Source organism: Quercus suber, unplaced genomic scaffold (genome assembly GCF_002906115.3).
Source record: "Quercus suber isolate HL8 unplaced genomic scaffold, Cork oak 2.0 scaffold_186, whole genome shotgun sequence".
Taxonomy (NCBI): domain Eukaryota; kingdom Viridiplantae; phylum Streptophyta; class Magnoliopsida; order Fagales; family Fagaceae; genus Quercus; species Quercus suber.
In genome coordinates this window covers 652,239-675,007 of record NW_027069644.1, presented here as the reverse complement: position 1 = coordinate 675,007, position 22,769 = coordinate 652,239, and the positions used below count along the sequence as shown (strand labels likewise).

Sequence of the window (22,769 nt, the reverse complement as noted above, 5' to 3'; positions counted from 1 at the left end):
AACCCTTCAGGTGGGCTCCTGCTCCTTGAGGATCAACATTTGCTCTTATCAATATCAACACCTATCTCTGCTCTGTGTAGGATGTATGTCCATGACCTTCAGCTATACTTGCCTTCACCAATCTCTTCCCTAGATACCCAGTTCCCCTATAACCAGCACTTTGCTTTTTTCCATTTTTCTTTTTCTTTCGTCTCTTGGTTCTGGTTCTATAGAGATTTTCTTCCTCGGCATTTTATAGCAAATGCTTTTTATGGTTTTTTGCTGGTGTTGGAAGCAATGGTAGGCTGTCTTGGTTTGACAAGGGTTAGTACTTGAGTACTTATGCATAGTTTAAATATGTGCATGATGGATAAGTGTAAGGACTATCATTTATGTTATCTCTTCTGCTTTGTTTTCTTCTTTCTTCTTCTCTGTCCTTTTCTTTGTTTGTTCAACAGATCTAGTTTGGTCCACTTAATTTTCATATCTTGTTTTATCCGCTTAGTTCGCATGAGAGTAATAAATGAAGAAAGTAATTTCCATAACCCCAAAGAAGTTGTCTTTTACAGTTTTGATTCCACCACCTTCAGGACACGTTAAGCTTTTAACTTCTAGCTTTTTGCATCTAATTTTTTCAAAATATCTAGGCATACACGTTTAAAAGGAACATATTATTATAATACAAAATTGGTTTAAAAAAATATAATAATTGTTATTATTGGTTATATCATTTTTTTTGGATAACAAAGATATATCATTTTTAAAGCCTCTTAAAAGCCTTACAAATTATATAATAGTTCAAAAAAAAAAATTAACTTTATACCAAACTATTGTTATAAATAAACTCGAAATGGTATTTGATTGATACCTAAACATATTATTCTCTTAACCAAACCAAAACAATCACAGTACGAAATTGACTCATTTTTTGTTTTTAATCTCAGTCAAGAGCTCTCTACCCTCTCTCAACTCTCATTCATTCTCCTAACTGAATGAGTGATATAATATAGATTTTACTACATAAGTTTTATAAATTGATATGTCATCAATTACAAAAATTAGTATAAATAATGATTTATTATTTGTTGAAATGACACTAATTACATTAATTACCACATTAATTTGTAAACTTTTTGTTAAAAATTTTCTAATAGTTTTAGCATTTTTCTAAATGCATATTAGCATGTTGATAGTTTGTTAGTGCCAAATTGATAGTAATTTGCATTTTCACTATAAAAATATATATATATATATATATCATATTCTGCCCCCCCCCCTCCCCTCACCCCTAAATCAAAATCCTGATTCCGTCCCTGATCAATTGAAAGAGATTACAAAAAAAAAAAAAAAAAAAATGCTAACGGATGCCCTTGGGGCAATGCTTAACAATTCATTTAAAGAAAGTTTTTATGAGGAAAAAAAAATTAATATTCTGACAACTTTTTTCATTTCCCATAAAAGTGGTGTCAAAACTTTCCTAAAATGAATTGTTAACCATTGTCCTAAGAGCACCTGTTAACATGACCCAAAAAAATTACTAACTCCATTCTCCCTTCCTATTCATAAAAGAAAAAAGAAAAAAGAAAAAAGAAAAAAAAACTTCTTGTCCTCTTAGGAAAAAAAAATCTTTGATAGCAAAATTTTAGAGAAACTTGTCAAATCATTGTTCCTTCAATTCCAAAGCCAACAAATTTGATACTAGGAGTGTGTTTGGATACCACTTATCTGCTGAAAACTGAAAACTTATTACTGAAAATACTGTAGCAAAATAATTTTTAAATGTGTGAATAGTGCTATGGGACCCGAATTTACCTAGAAATCTGCGTTTTATTGAGTTTGGTGGTTTGTGAACAGTACTTATGGGACCTACTAAAAAAACGCAAAATGCACGGATTGAGCAAAATGCCCAATCCAAACTCATGCTAGTTCTTCTATTTATTTTTTATTTTATTTTTTTTTAATATTGGTCATTAACTCATGTATTAGTTTAACAAAATATGATTTTTTTTTTTTTTTGCATATTTTATTTTTATAATTGTAGTGGGCCTTTTTATTATATTGGGTTGGACTCCCTCCTGTGGTACTAGGCCCAAATATTTTGAGTAAGCGAGTTGAGACTGGTCAACTGCAACTCAATTTGGTCTAGCCTGTGCACAAATGTTGAGTCCAAGTCCAAGGGAAGACGTTGCAAAGTGGGCTTATCCTCTGTTTCTGCCGCAGAAGGAACTTTTCTCCAGTTTCTGCTGCATGATCGACTTTTTTGTTTCTGCTACAGAATGAACTTTTCTCCAATTTCTGCCGCAGGATTGACTTTTCTGTTTCTGTCACTGCCAGTTTCTGCTGCAAGATTGACGTTTTTGCCGTAGAAGGAACTTTTCACTAGTTTCTGCCATAGGTTTAACTTTTCTGCTGTGCAGCAAAACTTTCTGCCATGTAGTAAAATCGTCTGCTATGTAGTAAAACTTTCTGCTATGCAGTAAAGCTGTTTGCCGCGTAGTAAAACTGTCTGCTTTGTAGTAAGTAGAGCTTTCTGCAACGTGAATGAATACTCTTCATTTTTCTTATTACAAAATACTTTTCTACTTTCTGCACATAAACAAATCTAAAACTCAAAGAAAATACTCATCAAACAATTGTTAGTTTAAATGGGTTAGCATATTCTTAAATATATATACATACATATATGAGTATATATACTTATACGTATTCACATATACATCTATAAAATATATTCTGCAAGACATGAGAGACAAGATATATGTATAGATATATTTATGGCAGGATAATGATTAGTTTGTGTCAAAAGTAAAACACGTAATAACAAATAAAGAAGAAAGTTTTGGCAGAAAAGGTTTAGCTGGTAAAATAGTTAACACGGTAAATATAATGAAAAGGTGCTACGGCAGAATAACTAGTACAGCAAGTAAAGACACCACAGCAGGACAATTCATGCGGCAGACGTGATAAAAACGTGCTACAATAGAATGACTAAATATGGCAGATATAAGTTATAATAAGAGAAATCAAATATATTTGCAATCAAAATCAAGTATTGAATCCTCCAATAGGATAAGTAAACCAAGAAAGAACCCAAACCCCAACTTAAACAACCTTGTCATAGGCTTTTGCTATCAAAGTTGTGCATTTTGGAGAATAGGCTTAAATGACTACTAGCTATTACTTTTGGGGTTTTCAAAGAGTCGGTTTGCTAAGAGGGAGGGAAAAGATGGTCTATTGATGCATGCCCCTATTCTTGCCACATTTTCTCTCTTCTTTTTACCACTTTCTTTCTTTCTCTCTCTCTGTTCATTTTTTACTCTTAGTTTCTAACTATTATCTTGTCATGGGTTGTTTTTCTCACTTGAGTCTTTTTCCTTTTTCTGGGTCCCTCTCTCTGGGTATTTACTACTATTTTACCATGAGTTTCCTTCCTTAGGTGCTTTTCCCATCCGATCTCCCCTTTTCATCCATGGTTAGCTCCTCCTTTTATAGTGAATTGATTCAATGGAATTTTTCCCTTTTACCCTAGGGCTTCACCAACTGTTTTTGTTTGTTGTGGACATCCTTTCAAGACTACCCATCAACCCATTGGTTGCCTTGACCATTGCCATTGCTCCAGTACATGTTTGCTGTACCACTACTCATTTCACGACAAAATTCCCTTTTGTTTGTCCTTGCTGTATACCTCTACTCCTGGGCTACCTCACTATCTACCTTTATGGCATGCATCAGATAGTCCTAACCATCTATTACTTCTTTTGGGTAAGATACCATCCCAGTAAGGTATATTCCCAAAAGAAGTTATGGCAGGAAACCAAATATAGACCCCATTTTCCCCCACCACCAAACCATGCCCTTTAAATCCCTTTGATCGTGGGCCCACCTCCCTTGTATTGGCTAAGTACAGGTTGGTAGTGCTCTGGCCCTTCTGTTTTTGTCTTCTTTTATTTCTACGCCATTTCTGCCGTAGCAGATTAGTTCTGTTTTGTTCTGTTGCGTATTTTTTGTCTTATTTCCTCTTGCGTTTCTTGTTGCGCTTGTCATTTCCTTTGGTTTGGCTTTTCTTTCCTTCATGTGATTCTTGCTACTGACACTTCCTGTTGTTTCTTGTTTCTTTTCATCGTGCTTTTCATATTAGTTTTCATGCCTATCTTTTTTATACAAAAGGATTTTGGCTTTTGTAGGCCAAATAATATTGACTGGATCAAAAGCGTCTTAGGCCCAATTTATCTTCATCTGCCGAAGCCATTCTGTCAGAAAACTGTATTCTGCGATAAAGCTGTATTTTGCGACAGATTTGTATTCTGCAGCAAATTTGTGGGCCAAATAATGTTGACTAGATCAAAAGGGTCTTAAGCCCAATTTATCTTCATTTCTGAAGTCATTCTGTCAGAGAACTGTATTCTGCGGTAAAACTGTATTCTGCGGCAGATTTGTATTCTGCTACAGATTTGCGTTTTGCTATAGATGGCCTTCACTTGCCCTTCTTTCTTTGGACCTTTCTTACTCTTCGGTCTTCTTGGTGGGTCTTTGGGCCTTACTTTTCATTTGGCTTTCCTTCGTATGGGCTTTTGCATCTTGCAACTTATTGGCTTTTCTTCCTCATGGGCCTTTGGGTACGAATTTGCAAAAATGGGCATCAACAATAATTACAGTGGTTCTTAATGTTTTTTTTTTTTTTTTCTAAATATGAATGAAATTTAAAAATTATAATAATTATTAATAGTTTTTTAGTTTAATTCTTGTAAGATTCTAATGGAGAGTACGGTAAACATAACTTTATCTCCTCAATTGGTGTTGTACGGAAGACTTAAATCTGATTTTTTTTTTTTGGAAAAAACTGGACCCTAGTTCTCTCTACCTCTCAATCGGATCCTCTGGTGTGTTTTTTTTTTTTTTTTCCACGCGCGTACCACGTGAGTTGACTGTTAAATTTTAGTAGCAGGGAAGTATCTATTTGGCACATATGTGAAGTTTAAGAATTAAATTGGTCAAATTAAAAATTCAGGGGTGTAATGGACACCACTTTAAAGTTTAGGAGATGTCAGAGCATTTTTTCCTATTATAGATTATAGATATATAAATTTTTGTATATTCATAAACTTAAAGTGTCATTAAATAAGAGATTTTATCAATTGACACTTTTTTTTTTTTTACAAGATAGAAATACTAATCTAATCTAATCTAAGTGTATATGTGTGTGAAACCCCTTCCTGAAGACTTGAATCTTGGCCTTTACTCCCATACCTCACAAGCACTTATATTTGTGGAGTGACCATCGCACCAAGAATGTGTGATAGTATTTTATCAGTTGGCACTTGTGATCCTAGTACTATCTCAAGTGTCAACCGATAAAATCTCTTTTTGCTAAATAAGAGATATCGGATCAAATCTTATCTACACTAAAAACTAATTAGTATGATTATATTGTATCTATAAAAAAGTGTCATTAAATTTATAAATATTGGTTAAAATTGTAATTTTATATCAAACTAACGTGGCAATCCCTACTTTACTGTATTAGCTTATCCAATAATTAAATGATTATTATTATTATTATTGGTTTTGAGAAGGAAATCATGAAAAGATATTATGAATTATTACATTAAAATTTTTACAATGACTGAGTTGACAAATTATTAATATTAAGTATTTTACGGACTCATCATTGAGTTGTATTTTATGGACTCATCTTTCTTTCTTTCTTTTTGATTAAAAGGAAATATCATTAATAATTAGCTAGCCATAATGGCCAATGTAACAGCAGTGGCAGTAGTAAGTCTGTCATAATACAAACCATACACATTCGAATTTACAAAAGAGTTTACATCTTCAAATGAAGGAAAATCAAATACAACAAAAATCCTCAACTTGTGACACACCCCTTTTAGCCATAGCATTAACATAGAAATTTGCTTCCCTAAAGACATGTCTTGCCCGGATCTGAGGAAAATTCCTTAAGAGTAATCTGCAATCCATAAGAAGAGGGGAGAAAGAGTTATTAGTTTCTTTAGTTCATTGAAGTGTCTCAGTATCGACATTTTGATTCGTATTGCTGAAGTTAGTTGTTCAGGTCTTGGAGCAAGTTCCCATACATTATTTTTCACAAATTGATTCAACTCTTCATGCATTGATTCTACCTAATTTTCATCTTGGAGGGCTTCTTCTACCCTTTTTGGCCCAAATTGGGCAAGGTAGCAATGATATGTTACATGATTGGCCAAAAGTATGTTCTCTTTTCTAAGACGAAGACCTTCATCTAAAGATCCAATGATGTTGTTATCAGGATGGTTCTTAATCACCTTGAGGATGGCTTCTTTGATGTGGAGACTTCATCATTCCAGGAGATGGGAGGATGAACTTCTGGAGGAGTAAGAGGACTTGATGTTCTAGACATTGATCTCATTTCCATTCTTGTGTTCAAGGGAGTTGATTCCTTTTCTGGTGTAGTTCCTTCAGCTTTTATATCAAGAGCTTCGGCCTCAACAATGGGTTCTTTGATGTGCTATCCTTCCCCATCGTCAACCATTTCTACCTTGGTTATGGCATCATTAATTTTCACATTGATGGACTCCATTACCGTCTTAGTTCTCTTGTTGAAGACCCTATATGCTCGGTTAGTAGTAGAATACCCAAGAAAAATTCCTTCATCACTTTTAGCATCAAATTTCCCAAGGTTCTCCCGATCATTTAGAATGTAGCACTTGCTTCCAAACACTCGGAAGTACTTTACTTTTGGCTTCTTTCCATTCCAAATCTCATAAGCAGTCTTCTTTGTTCCCACTCGGAAGAATATTCTATTACCAATGTGGCATGAAGTGTTCACAACTTCTCCCCAAAACTTTTGAGGAATTTGCTTGTTGAGTAACATCACTCTAGCCATTTCTTGAATCACTCGATTCTTCCTTTCAACCACCCCATTTTGCTGAGGAGTTTTGGGAGCTTAAAATTCCCTTTTGATTCCGTTCTTTTCACAAAATGACTCAAATCTTGCATTCTCAAACTCCTTGCCATGATCACTCCTTATCTTGACAATGGGAACACCTTTCTCATTTTGTAACCTTTTGCAGAGAATTTCCAATTTTTCGCATGATTCTGATTTTTCTCTAAGAAATTCAACCCAAGTTTATCTTGAAAAATCATCAACAATGACCATAATGTACCTCTTTCCTCCTAGACTTTCTGTTCTTGTGGGCCCCATTAGATCAACATGGAGAAGCTCTAAACACCGTGAGGTAGCAATAACATTCACTTTGTGATGACTTGCCTTTGTTTGTTTTCCCATTTGGCATGCTCCACAAATAGTTTTCTCCACCTTCTCAAACTTTGGAAGTCCCTCAACTACTTCAAGTTTAGAAAATTTAGCTACTTGTTTGAAATTTGCATGCCTAAATCTATGATGCTAAAGTTCCAACATGTCAACACGAGCACTTCTACATGAAATAGGTGCTATAGGGATACTCCATAGCAATTATCGGTAGTCCTATTTCCCTCCAAAACTTGAATCCCTTCTTCGTTAATGATTAAGCATCCCTTCTTGGAGAATTGAACAAGAAAATCTTCATAACATATTTGAGTGATGCTTAAGAGATTAGCCTTCAACCCTTTGATGTATAACACATCTTTCAATAACAGTAATCCCAGTATTTCAACAGTCCCTTTTCCGAGAACTTGAGCATAACTCTCATCACCAAATGTCACATAGTCACCAACTTTCTCTTTAAGAGTCTTAAAGAGTGATTTATCTCCTGTTATGTGACGAGAACAACCGCTATCAAGATACCATAAGCATGAGTTAAAAACCGTCAATGAGGTGTGCATAAATAGACACGCATGAGACAAGCATTTTTGACCATCAAACAGAAATTTACTTTCATTATCTATGCATCTGTTAGATTGAATCTTCTTTTTCAGATTATCAACTTTTTCACACAATATTCTATTTCTTCTTTTGTACGTCTTAATCAAAGAGTTAGACACATATAGACTATTGTGTAAGATGTGATTCTTATTTTCAACATATTTCAGCATGTTAGCAAACATCCTCGCATGTTTCTTAGTTTTTAATAACTCTAAGAGTTCATTGTTAGGACACCCCTCAAACATACTCATAGAGTCATAATCACAAACATTTAAACCACAATTCAGCATGGCCTTTTTCATATCAACATCCATATCCAAAGGGGTCTAGGATCGCACTTAGGTATTTAAACCGCAACAATGCACCTGCTCTGATACCAAATGAAAGTTCAAATAGTGTTAAAAACACTACAAACGTTTAGACCCCCAAACAACAAATTACCAATTCAAGCTTTATATCATACAATATATGTGCGGAAAAAGATAACAAACTTATAACAGAATTGATAAAAATCTAAATCATAAATAATCACAATCACAGCAGTAATTAATTGGTAAAGATAAAGGGAAGAGAGATGCAAACACAAGGACAACACATGATGTGTTATCGAAGAGGAAACTAAAACCCTTGGCGTAAAACCTCTCGCCGCCCTCCAAGCAGTCAATAATCCACAGAAAATGTAGTTGGGATATATGAACAGTAATAGACCCTACAAGCCTAATCTACCCAGGTACCTAAGCCTTCTTACCGGATTCTGTTATAAACCATAGCATCAACCAATAGTTATTGGTCCCTTCCAAATGCTTCCCTTAACACAAAAGAACCTTCTCACAAAGTGGGTATGATGAGATAAGGATTTGGTCAAGAACCTCTCAAGGATGTATCAATGGAGAGGAAGAAAGTAAAGGAATTTGAAGAATCTTTTAGGTGAAGATTGTGGATGAGGCAATCTTGTTTTCTCTAGGGTTTCTCTCTCAAAATTCTCTTTGGAAACTCTCTACATTTTGTGGGAATGAGGGGTATTTATACTAGGGCAAGAATGAAATGTGAAACGTCAGTTTTTCCTAAACAGGGTGTTCTAGCAACTTGACCTGCGACTGGGTTGAGTCGCGAGTTCAAGCTCGAGCTAACTGCCTGGCCAGCTAGGACTTTTGTCCTTAGTGCAACAGCTGGCGTGACTCTTCAGCTTTTGGCATGCTTGGCACGTGTGCAACTTCTGCGACTTGCAAGTTGCGAGCCACTGCGAGATCCAGTTACGAGTCCCTGTTTCTTTGCACAATCTTGAGCATTTCTTCACACTCTCTCACTCACTACCCTTACAAGATTCTCACTAAATATAGGGTTACTAAATGCTAAAATACAAGAAATTTGGCACGGAATAAAGCCAACAAGATAGTTGATTAAATTCAACCTTACAGTAGGAAAATCGAGGCGGACCATACATTCGATCTGGTCCCTTTAGGAGAGAGAAGAGCGACACCTACACCCCTGACCTGCCTGTTTGATGACCCGTCTGTATGTATTTTCCACTGCGGACATTCATCTGCCCCCTTGTCTTCCCCGTTGGTGAATTTTGCTATGAAATTGATGACAACCTACCCCTTGATGGCAGTGCGTGGGTGGTACTGAATGTCAAACTCACTCAACTCTATCGCCCATAGCGCCAATCGATAAGCAGCTTCGAGGTTGCTCATCACCTACCGTAAAGGCTTGTTGGTTAGGACGATTACCGTGTGGGCTTGGAAGTATGGCTTGAGTTTGCGGGCTGTTGTAACTAAAGCGAAGACAAGCTTCTCCATGAGTGGATACCTTTCCTTTGCACCACGAAATGCCCGGCTGGCGTAGTATACAGGCTCTTGAACTTTTTCTTCTTCTTTGACCAAGGTTGCGCTGACGGCTGCCAAGGAGACAGCCAAATATAGGAAGAGTTCTTCCCCCAGTTGCGAAGGACTTAGCAGTGGTAGGGAAGAAAGGTAGGCCTTTAGCTCCTCGAATTTTTGCTGACACTCGACAGTCTATTCGAAAGATTTCTTCAGCGTATGAAAGAAGGGCAAACATTTATCCGTCTCCCTTGATACGAACCTGTTGAGGGCAACTACTTTACCGTTTAAACTTTGTACTTCTTTCATGTTCTTTGGGGGGGGGGGGAGGGGTATCTCTACTATGGCTTTAATCTTGTTTAGGTTAGCCTTGATACCTTTTTGAGATACCATAAAGCCAAGAATTTTCTTGCCGTTACTCCAAATGCACACTTACTTGGATTAAACTTCATGTTGTAGGAGCGAAGGGTGCCGAATGTCTCCTCAAGATCCTTCAAATGGTCCTCTTCTTTTTGGCTTTTTACTAACATATTGTTTACGTAAACCTGAACATTCCTTCCAATTTGGTTCACAAACATCTTGTTCATGAGCTTTTGATACATTGCACCCTCGTTCTTAAGGCCGAATGGCATCACTTTGTAACAAAAAAGACATTGGCTGGTAACAAATGAAGTTTTCTCTTGATCAGCTTCATCCGTTCGAATCTGATTATACCCTGAAAAAACGTCCATGAAGCTTAGTAGCTGGTGTTGAGCCGTAGAGTCTACTAGTACGTCGACTTGAGGGAGAGGGTAGTTATCCTTTGTTTAGATCCGTAAAGTCTACACACATTCTCCATTTCCCGTTGGCTTTCTTTACCATCACTACGTTTGCTAGCCAATCAGGATAGTATACTTCCTTGATGAAGCTCGCTTCTTGTAACTTGCAGACTTCTTCTACTATTGCTTGATCTCATTCTTAAATGAACACTCGCTTCTTCTATTGGATGGGTGGAAAAGAAGGTGACACATTTAGCCTGTGTACCATGACTGACGTGTCGATTCCCGGTATGTCTTCGTGACTCCAGGCAAATACATCATAATTCTCCTTAAGGAAGGCTACGAGCACTAGGCAAACCGTTGGGTTGGTGAGAGTGCCGATCCTCATGGTTCTGTCTAATCTGGAGCTATCGAGAGGTATCTCTTCGAGCCTCTTTATAGGTTCTGCTCCCGTCTGCTGTTTCTCTATGCTCATGGTCTGTAGATGGTCGTCCATTTCCAGCATTACAATATAGCATTTGCGTGCGGCTACCTGATTTCTTCTCAACTCCCCTACTTCGTACTCAGTGGGAAATTTGATCATCAGGTGGTAGGTTGATGTTACAGCATTCCAAGAGTTAAGGGTTGGTCGTCCTATGATGGCATTGTAGGCGGAGGAGTAATCAACAACAAGGAATGTGACATTCCTAGTGATTTGTTAAGGATAATCCCTAATTGTTACAGGCAATGTGACCGTTCCAAGGGGATATACTTTTGTTCCTCCAAACCCAACGAGTGAAGCATTGGTTAGAACTAGACGTTCTCTGTCAATCTGCATCTGTTGGAACGCCAAGTAGTAAAGAATGTCTGCAGAACTTTTGTTGTCAACCAAGACCCGGTATGTATTATAGTCTCCAACTCGAATGCTAATGACGAGCATGTCATCATGCGGGTGGTGAAGACGTCGATTATTTTCTTCCAAGAAACCAATAATAGGGTTATCAACCCATGGCATCTTCAGAATGATGCCTGTTAGCTAAACTTTCTGAACCATTCTGAGGTAAGTCTTTCGGGCCTTTTTGGACTAGCCGGTGTTCGCCGTGCCTCCCACAATCATCCTTATATCTCCTAGGAGCGGTTTGGGACGCTTATAGTCCCATTGGGGGGCTTATTCTTGAGGAGGGGGATCTGTTCTCTCTTTGCTGACGAACTTCTATAATTTCCCTTGCCTAATAAGGGCTTCAATCTGCTGTTTTAAGTCGTAGCAGTTGGCCGTGTCATGACCGTGATCATGGTGGAAACGGCAGTATTTGTCTTTAGACCGTTTGTTGGGATCTCCCTTCAGCTTTTTGGGGAAGGTTAAGGCTCCTTTGTCTTTGATTTGCATTAGGACTTGGTCGATTAGGGCGGTCAGCGAAGTGAAACTCATGAACCACCCCGCAGGGGGCTTAGAGCGCCTGTCATCCCTCCATTCTCTAGTTCGTGCCATCTTTCGCCCTCTGTCCTGTCATGTATCTTCCTGTCTCTCTCTCTTGTTAGGCTTTTCTTCGTTAGCCAACAGCGCGTCTTCGGCATTCATGTACTTGGTGGCCCTGTAAAGTACATCTGACATGGTTTTCAGGTCGTTCTTATATAAAGAAAACAAAAACTTACCCTTCTGCAACCCGTTTGTGAAGGCTGCTACAAGTATTTTGTCATCAGCTTCATCGATCGAGAGCGCTTCCTTGTTAAAGCGGGCTATGTAAGATCTCGACATCTCATCCTCTTGTTGCCTGATACTCATCAAGCATGCAGTAGACTTCTTATATCTATGTCCCCCAATAAAGTGCAAGGTGAACTAGGCACTTAGCTCTTTAAAAGTACTGATGGAGTTGGGAGTCAGCCGACTGAACCAAATCCTCACAGGACCCTTCAGCGTTGTAGGGAAGGCTCTATACATGATTTCGTTTGCTACTCCTTGAAGGTGCATCAATGTCTTGAAAGTCTCTAAGTGATCAAGAGGGTCCTTGGCTCCGTCATAGCTTTCTATTTGCGACATGCAAAACTTCTACGGTAGGCAAAACTTCTGCAGTAGGGGAAAGGAGTTGACGGATGTGGTGAAGGGCGAATTGGTTCGGTGGACCAGATCATCGAGGTCGCTGGACACTCGTCCTTTGAAGGCGTTCATCATAAGGTCCATCCGTTCCTTCATCATCTGTATCTCTGCGACAATGTGGGGTAGAGCCGTATCAGTGATAGATGGACGGCTCATGTCTTGTCGCTCCGGTTTGCTTAGGGCGTTACTACCTTTTGACCCCTCTCAGTCTCTTCGGTCGGCACTGGTACCTTCTCAGTCCTCCTCTTGAGTGCCGTGCCCTGCATTCTATTGGTGCATCTGTTCTTTTAGATTGTTGTTTTGCTTAGTGAGGCATTCCACGGCTGCAGTGAGAGTTTGCACTTGTCTCTCGAAAGCAGTGGGGCGTGATTTGTCTCCCTGAACGTTGTTGGTGGTCGCCATCGAGCGAGTAAGTACCATACAATTCTTTGTCCGGGAAACGATAGTATGGCTTACAATTTGCGAAGTTTTCTTATAGACGGCGCCAACTGATGATGCCAAAAAATCACCAGTGAACCACACAGTACTCGCACGCTTGAAACTACACTTGCACAACAAAAAAGAAGACCTAACAAAGGACACCAGTGTAGTGCTAGCCAAATACCCTCCAAATGTCAAGTTAGATTTCTTTTCACAACTCTAGAGTGCCAGAGCTGGCGTGAATTATGCATATCTTAATTTGTAAGGGTATTGGGGCTTTTATAGTTGTAGAGGGTTGACATCTCTTCCTTGGATTAGAAGTCTTTTCTTTATAAGAATCCTTATAAGCGTATATTATGGAATCCTTTCATTGTAGGAGACAAGAATTAAGCGTGGGGTACAAGACATTTCTTTATATACTCATGTGTGGTGATCAAGTCAAGATCATGTCAGAACCGTCGGCTTTAGTGGTGTTAGCTTTCCATCCTTCCTTCATTGGCCTCGTCAGCTTAAAGTCATAGACTTCATACTACCTTGTTGATGGATATAAGCAAAACCGACGGGTTGGTTTGGAACGTCGTTTTATGCCTTCCCTTTGGTGAGTGTATGCTTACATTTTTATCCTTATCAATCACAATGATAACTTCTTAAAATAATTATTCATTGGTGTTTTCAAATACACACACATAAATATATATATATATATATATTTCATTTTGGTTCTTAACCCCCCCGGGTGGTGTGTGAATCTAGTTCTGTCTGCACATTAGTGTAAGTAAATTTCTTTAAAATAAATATTAATCGCATATGACATTTTAATCCAATCTTGAATGTAAAAAAGTCAACAATAAAAAAATACAGACAATGATTAATAATTTAGATTTCTCAATTTAAGTTTGGAGGCTAAATGATGGGGAAAAAAGGTGTTAGGAATATTGGGGTTTAGAGACAAGTAACGATTTTTTTTTCCTTGATATATATTTATAAATGTTAGGTTTAGCAACACGTAAGGATTAAAAATTTTGGAGCTAAATAACAAGGTTCCAATAGTTAATTATCTTATAATTTTGTTTTTATTTGCAATGAATATATTGAAACGGTGGCTAATTATCTAATTATTATTCAATTAAAAATTGTGTTATGTATGAGTTTTAATTATTTCAAGTGGTAATGCTTTTTACCACCGAATAAAGGACTTGTAATCGAATTCCGTCTATATATCAAATATAAATTATTAGTGTCTTGGCTTGAAGGTAAAGAACAATTAATTATGAAGTAGGAGTAAAATTAATTCAAATCTTATTCTATGTATATAAAATAAGAAAAGAAAAAGAAAATATATTTTCAAGACAAGTAATATATATTGAAAAACAAATTGGTCTTATTTAAGTTGAGGGGGCAAATGTCCACCTCATCATGACAGGACAATTTTTTTTTAAATTTTTTTATTCTAAGCAATAAAGGAGAAAGAGAAGGATAGATGAAAGTCCATCAATCCTAAAATAGATTAGGCACTTATAATTATGCTACAACAATGTGTACTTAATTATAAATAGCGTTTCATGTATTCTTCCACCGTAGTATACTTGATCTCTGGATAAAGCTCAGAAGCTTCTACTGCATCATTTCCTATCTCGAAATTTGTAAGACACCCCTCGTAACAAACATGATAGTAATGTATAAGTCCAACTTGCTCTGCGTACTCCAGTCCTTTTTGAGAAAGAAAAACCGTATCAGAATTTAAGAAAACATGTAACATAAACACAGTAAAAACTTTGAAATAAATATATAATTAGTCATATTGAGAATTATTTTTATTTATTTATTTTTATGTCGAGACTATTTTTACATGAATGTGTGAATTTATTTTGATTGTTTAGGCCAATTATCCTACATTCGACAGGTCATATCCATGTACAATTATATATTGGGAAAAAGAAGAAGAAGTAGGTATTAATTTTTATGAATATATTTGTGTTATATATAAAACTAATGATAGATCTAGAATTTAAATTTAAGAGAGCATATATAACTTGTATACATATATTTTTGTATATTGGTAGATATATGTTCATACACACATTGTGAACACACATTCATTTTATATAAGATACTAAAAATCATTTTAGACAATAAGGCCGCCCATATAGACACTAAAGGCATGTTTGGCAGACTCTAATAAACATTATAATGTTAATAACTATTTCTATAATTTAGCTATTCAGTAGTTAATTCGTTATGATTTTATTAGAGGGAATAGTCATTCCTTAAAAATAGTTATTTTTTAAAGAGAGATGCTACATCTACAACAATTTTACAACAAATTACAAGTGGTTAGTTATTATTGGTTCAAATTTGAAACTAACACTAAGATTACTTTTTTACCCCAACAATAACAACCAGTGACAACCTGCCACTTATGATTTGTTGTAAAAATATTGTAAAAATATTGTAGACATATCATTTCTCTTTTTTAAAATGAATAATAACTATTTCTCTCTAAAAGGATTGTATTAGCTATTCTTGGTGTAATAATTTCTAAAATTAATATATTTTCAAATAAACAAACTTTTTATATGTACATAATAATTTTGAAAATAAAAAATCATAAAAAATTAACTCACCTCTCTCTCAAATTTAATAAATATTTTTAAAAAATAACAAAGTTTAGGTACAATACCCTAGATACAGTTCCTTAGATTCATTTCTTAAGATTTTGACATGTGGATACTTAACTAAAAAATAAAATTTCATTCCATGAGAAAAAATCCGTATGACAGAATCTTAAGAGGGGAAACTTAACAAACAGCACCTAAGTACTGTATCTAAATCTTACTCTTTAAAAAAATATTATTTTTTAGAAAATATAATTGTATGAGTAAGACATTTCCTAAAATAAATCTTCAGTTTTACTATAATGTTACAACTCACAACGAAATTTTTGATAGATTTAGTTATTCCATTATAACACATTTTATTCTAAAAAAAAAAGACTACCATTCATGTTATAATCCTCATTAAGTGTACCAAATATATTCTAAGTGGTATTTTAATATTGAAAAGCATAAAAATAGTATATCGATTATATTGCATCTATTCATTAGGTATATGTATGATAGTTTGATAAACCTTAAATACAACCTATACTCAGAAAAATTATTTAAATATAACAATTTTAAACTGTGTAATAAGCATTTAGATATCTTAAAATTGAAAGTTTGACTAGAAAATAATATTAAATTGTGAATTTTACTATATAATTATTTTCAAATTTTATTACGTATTCTTATTTTTGTAAGTAATAAAGTATATGAGCTCTGCACACTTTCAAGTATTTTTAAAAAAATGGTTAGTATTTGTTAGTTGTCATGTGTATCTTAAGTTTATTCAAATTATTATATATATATATATATATATATATTTTTTTTCCACTTTAATTGAAACTCTTGACTTCTTTTTTCTTCCCCTTTTTAGCCTTTTTCATTTTATCTTTTAAACCATAGAAAAAAATTGATAAATTTAAAAAAAAAATTCTTTCTATTTTTTTAATAAAATTTGAACATGAGTGAAATATATATATATATATATAACACATATATGCACACACATGTAAGACAAAAATTGTTCAAATCTTGATAAGAAAAAGGTGACTTAGGGTCCAAGTGGGACCATGGAACCTTTTAAGACGCTTCGTTTTTTTTGAAATAAAATATTTTCAAATGTAAAATATTTTACATGTATAACTTTTTTAGTAAAATATTTTCAAGTGTTTAATATGATAAGTAAAAATTTTCAAGTAAAAAACCAAAACCGATGGCTCAGCTGCTAATGATCGGACCACCCAAACCAATATAAGAATTTTGAATCAAACGAAGTTCGATGACTGAACTGCCTAAATTAACAACTTCAATTACAGACTGCTGGAATCAGTTACCAAAGAAATGGCACTGATTGTCGAAATTGTTACTTCAACTGCCCAGCTCACCAAGTTAGTGACCAAGCCACCAATAGGGGTGAGGGAAGCTATTGTGTGTTTTTGTAAAATGTCTTAAAAATTAAACAAGCATCAATCATACCTTTCAAAGAAGCTAAAAACTGTTCCTTGGGTATGGAGGACTTTTGCAACTCTTTGCCAATTAGTTTCTCCCAAATCTCAACAACTTCTCTTTGAGATAAGATATTTTTAGGTGGCCTTAGATATACTGTCTTGTTGAGGGTTCGAGGATCATCTATAGTTTTGATGGTATACATTGCTATATCATCTTCATCCACATAAATTGCTGCCACATTAAGTATCAAGTACATTAGAACCAAAAGATATATAATATGTCAACAATGATTTAAAATGCATTAGCGGTTAATTAAGAGTAGAAAAGGAATAAGGTTAGAGATAAATTGGTCAGCATCATTGTTATCTTGTATAAATTTATATAGCATCAACTAGAGTAGTGTGAAAAAAAAAAAAAAAAAAAGACTCTACTTTCATGGTTCTCTTCGATCTGTACTAGCAAAACTAATAAGGTTGTTATGGCCGAAATACCTTTTTTATTTCCGTCACCCAAAAATACCACTGAATCCCTTGAAGGAAGGATCTTACCGGGCTGGCACAAACCACCAAGAAAGTAACCAGCAAAGCAGTTGGCGGAAATATATGTGAAAGGTATTTGAGCATCTTCAATGGCTTTCCTTACAATCATTTTGTCATCAAATGTCACTCTCCCAGGTTCTAATGCATCCTCCATTCTAGCAGGGTCGGTGCCAAACTCAGAGGGCAAAAATCTCTACCAACATTTAAAAAAAAACTTGTCATGTAAACTAATTAATGAAAAACCAACAAAACCTATACGTGTGGATGTATCAAATATATATTTATCACGTTTATACCATATTAATTTAAAATAGAAAAAAGATATTAAAAAAAAAAAAAAGAGGAATAAGATTCATGTCATTGAGAGATCGAGATAGGGAATATATATATATATATATATATTTTAATTTATTTAACTTATGATATTTTCTTACATATAGCAAAAATACTTATATGGCCTTCAAACGTACGTCTTCCATAATTTTTGTTATATTAGAAAATAAGTCACGAGACACATCCTCCACGGACCAAAAATATATGAGAAAGGGAATTTTTAAATATTAGAGGCTCATCCTTAGCCCCATGGTATCAAGAGAGTACTCACGTTAGCTAATTTATAATAACATAGAGAAATTTTATAAATCCAACTCAAAATTACTTACATCAGCTCGTATAAACTTAATTGATTATTACTATAGTAATTGATAAATATACATAGTTACTATTTACATATAAATCTATTTTCAATGTTTCTTTACTCATATACATAAGGAGAGATAATTTTAGACCGTAATAAAATTTGACAAAAAAAATAAATTTATTGAATGTAATGTATAATAAATAATATAATCTGGTGTTTTTTTTATTTTTATAAATAAATATGTAAAAAAGGAAAAAATAAATTTTATGTTAAAATAAATAGAATTTTTAACACTGATGCTTCTATGTTATGGAAAGAGTAAGAAGAAAAGTCAAAAGATTTCAAAAAAGTAAGTAGAGAGAGAGAGGAAAAGTATTTCAAGTTTTTTTTTTTTTCTTTTTGACAAAGGAAAAGTAAGTAAGATAATGAGAGAGAGAAAAAAAGTAAAAGAAAAGAGATGTGACGGTGATACAATAACATTTGACTATTTGAGGGGAGGAAAAAAAAAATTATGTTGTAAAACTTATATTATTTATATATGTCTAACATTTAAAGAAAGAAAAGAAAATAAAAATCTTATTCACTCGGCCGGATGCCCAAACAAACTGAAATGATCGGAACAAACAAAAACATACAGAATTTATAATGCGTCAGTTTTACACAGACACGAAATATTGGGTTTTGGTTTAGATTGGCAAGTAAAATATAGATTTGCAAAATTTATATATATTATATATGTATACCTTTACATTACCAGCTTCTTTGATGGCATCAATAAGCTTAAGTTGAAGGAGAATTTGGTGGCTTCGGATGTGAACTCCAGATATTGTACAGATAACAACATCAACTAATTTGATAGCCTTCACAAGACTCTGGTGATCGGTAAAGGAACCAGAAACAAGGTGAGCTCCTTGCTCCTTGAATGACAAAAGCATTTGAACTTTATCAATATCAACACCTATCTCTGCTCTGTTTAGGATGTACGTCTCATGACCTTCAGCCAAACTTGCCTTCACCAACCTCTTCCCTAGATACCCAGTTCCCCCTACAACCAGCACTTTGCTTTTTTCCATTTTTCTTTTTCTTCCTTCTCTTGGTTCTGGTTCTATAGAGATTTCCTTCCTCGGCTTTTTATAGCAAATGCTTTTTATGGTTTTTTGCTGGTGTTGGGAGCAATGTAGGCTGTTTTGGTTTGACAAGGGCTATCATTTATATTATGACAGGTGCATTAGTAATCAACTAAAAATATGATGAAAAAAAATTACTAACTCCATTATCCCTTCCTATTCATAAAAAGAAAACAAAAGAAAAAACTTGTTGTCCTCTTAGAAAAAAAAAAAAAAAAAATCTTTGATAGCAAAATTTTAGAGAAACTTATCAAATCATTGTTCCTTCAATTTCAAAGCCAACAATTTTGATACTAGTTCTTCTCAAAAAAAAAAAAAAAAAAATTGATACTAGTCACATGTATTAGTTTAACAAAATATGATTTTTTTGTGTCTTTATTTTTATAATTATGGTAGTTCTTAATTTTTTTTTAATTTCTAAATATGAATGAAATAATTATGATAATTATTAATAGTTTTTTAGTTTAATTTTGGTAAGATTTTAACGGAGAGTTTAAATATAAAATATAATTTAAACTTAAATAGAAACATATACATTATAATAATGATGTTTTAAAAATTTTATATAACAAAATATTCTGAGTTCAATCAAAAGTCAAATATTATATGTATATATATGAAATGGATTCAAGTTACACCTAATATAATTTCATAAGAGTTACATCTTTTGTGAGCCATTAATTACTATTAGATCTAAGGGTTAAAAAAACACTCATAGTAGTGTCATTATTACTCCCTAGAAATTAGTGATTTAGGCATTAACTCTTCTTATTAACGAAAAAAAATAAAAATAAAAATAAAGAGCCACAACATTAACTCTTTTTTCTTCCTTCCATATCATCATCTTCTAAGTTTGAATTTTGACTTTTATTTTGAAAAGACTAAAGTTCCTTTGTTAGTTGAGCATAAGCCAAGAATTGCGATTTTACACTTGTTTTTAATTTTTCATCCAAACATCTAGAATGCGATGAATTGACTTCAACAATTTTGCTTGTTATATATTAAAACAGTAATAGTTTTCTTGTATCAATGAAGATATGATATCCCGAATGATATTTATTTGTGTGTGGATTTGGATTATGATAGTGTTGTAAGGGATTTCATACTTGTATTAACTACTAAGTTGATTTGGTATGTATAAACAATAACAAATCATATCCAGATTATATCCCAAAAGTACATGTCATAGTTCTTCCCTTGTACTTTTGGGATATAACCTAGATATGACTTGTATGTTCCTAAAGTCGTGATAAAAACCTACATTAAATCAAACTCCGAAAGGCAAAAAGTTTATTCTTTCCCCCCCCCCCCCCAAAAAGACCCCCCTCAATACATTTTTCTCACAGTTCTTATATATGCCCATTTTCTTCCTCCTGTTGATCATCTATTGGCCTTCCCCCTGACGACCTATCCCATCAAAGGTCATATCCGTGCTCAAGTGGTTCACCCTGATCGATGTTGCCCTGGCAAGGGGTTACATCCCCATTAATGCGGCCAGAGGGGTTAGGTGAACGTATTCAATGCCGAGGTGACGGTTCGCCCAGAGCTTGCCCTTCTCCGTACCGAGGTCTCGGATGACCGAGGATAGGGTCATCCTCGGACCCCTCGTGCGTCCTCGGCGTGAGCCATTTGGGCCTGGGTTGAAGTGGGTCTTGGCTACTCGATTTTCTGGCCCCACAGTATATATATGAAATGGATTCAAGTTACACCTAATATAATTTCATAAGAGTTACTTCTTTTGTGAGTCATTAATTACTATTGGATCTAAGGGTTAAAAAAACACTCATAGTAGTGTCATTATTACTCCCTAGAAATTAGTGATTTAGGCATTAACTCTTCTTATTAACGAAAAAAAAAAGAAAAAAAAGAAAAAAAGAGCCACAACATTAACTCTTTTTTCTTCCTTCCATATCATCATCTTCTAAGTTTGAATTTTGACTTTTATTTTGAAAAGACTAAAGTTCCTTTGTTAGTTGAACATAAGCCAAGAATTGTGATTTTACACTTGTTTTTAATTTTTATCCAAACATCTAGAATGCGATGAATTGACTTCAACAATTTTGCTTGTTATATATTAAAACAGTAATAGTTTTCTTGTATCAATGAAGATATGATATCCCGAATGATATTTATTTGTGTGTCGATTTGGATTATGATAGTGTTGTAAGGGATTTCATACTTGTATTAACTACTAAGTTGATTTGGTATGTATAAACAATAACAAATCATATCCAGATTATATCCCAAAAGTACATGTCACAGTTCTTCCCCTGTACTTTTGGGATATAACCTAGATATGACTTGTATGTTTCTAAAGTCATAATAAAAACCTACATTAAATCAAACTCCGAAAGGCAAAAAGTTTTCTAGAACATTGCCAAGAGAAAAATAATGGTATGTATAAACGATAACAAGTCATATATATATATATATATATGTTGTGGTTTTTTTTTTTTTTAATTTTTCCTTTAATAAGAAGAGTTAATGCCTAAATCACTTATTTTTAAGGAGTAATAATGATACTAGTATAAGTGTTTTTTTACCCTTAAATCTAATAGTAATCAATGATTCACAAAATGTGTAATTCTTATAAAGTTATACTAGGTGTAACTTGAGCCCATCTTTCTCTATCTAATATATATATATATACAGCGGAAAAAAATATCTTTACACCCTTTGAACTTTAATATAGTGGCCAGTACATATACATGTGTAAAGTTCAAAGGGCTAAATTGGCCAAATCAAAAGTTTAGGACGGTGACACCTTCCTAAAAATACATATCACGTGAAAGAAAAAAAAAAAGGAAAAAATGAAAGGGACGAATTGAGATGGATCTGGGTTCAAGTTGAGAAAGAAATGGAAACCGACTAAAGAGAGGATTATTATAACCCACACCCACAACAACTCTTGACAACTCTCCACCAAACTGCAAGTACTTCTAGAGTATATTGACCAAAGATGTGAAAGTAACCAAAAAGGGGCGAAAATAAATCCCAAAGAGATTTTTAGTGTATATTGACCAAGATAAGAACGTTCCAAATTACATTGTTAATGTTATTCTAAACTTATTTTAATGAGACAATTATTTTTGACATTTCTCTTTCTCTCTCTTGCTCAAAAAACTGGACCCTATCTCTCTCACTCCCTCTTAGACGGATCATCTAGTGTTTTTTTCATATCACGTGAGTTGACTGTTAAATTTTAATAGCAGAGTGAGCAAAGTATTTATTTGGCACATATGGGAAGTTTAAGGAGCAAATTGGCCAAATTAAAGGTTCAGAGAGGTGTAATGGACACTACCTTAAAGTTTAAGGGGTGTCAGAGTTTTTTTATTTATTTTTATTTTTTTTTATATATATATTATAGACTATAAATATATAAATTTTAGTATATTCATAATTTTTTTTTTTTTTTTAAGTTTCAACCTATGATGTCTGCTCTTAATGATAGCTTCTTATCATCAAATCAAAACACCTCAAGTTTTGGTGTCATTAAATTAGA

At 34.2% G+C, this 22,769-nt stretch overlaps 1 protein-coding gene across 2 annotated transcripts in view; it reads right to left on the bottom strand.

Annotated features, from left to right (window-relative positions):
• LOC112023936 (bifunctional pinoresinol-lariciresinol reductase 2) overlaps positions 1-19,330 on the bottom strand; it is a 23,732-nt gene extending 4,402 nt beyond the window's left edge. Inside the window, exons 1-4 of one of the 2 annotated variants that reach the window (XM_065778562.1) lie at positions 18,884-19,330; positions 17,453-17,693; positions 16,989-17,192; positions 14,250-14,622 (exon numbers count right to left, since the gene is read on the bottom strand). In XM_065778562.1, coding sequence (XP_065634634.1) covers positions 14,459-14,622; positions 16,989-17,192; positions 17,453-17,693; positions 18,884-19,213 — 939 coding nt within the window. In that variant the 5' untranslated portion in view covers positions 19,214-19,330 and the 3' untranslated portion in view covers positions 14,250-14,458. Of the gene's footprint in view, positions 1-14,249; positions 14,623-16,988; positions 17,193-17,452; positions 17,694-18,883 lie in introns of those variants that run through there. The other variant, XM_024056562.2, reaches the window with a different exon arrangement.
• Positions 19,331-22,769: the final 3,439 nt, after the last annotated feature.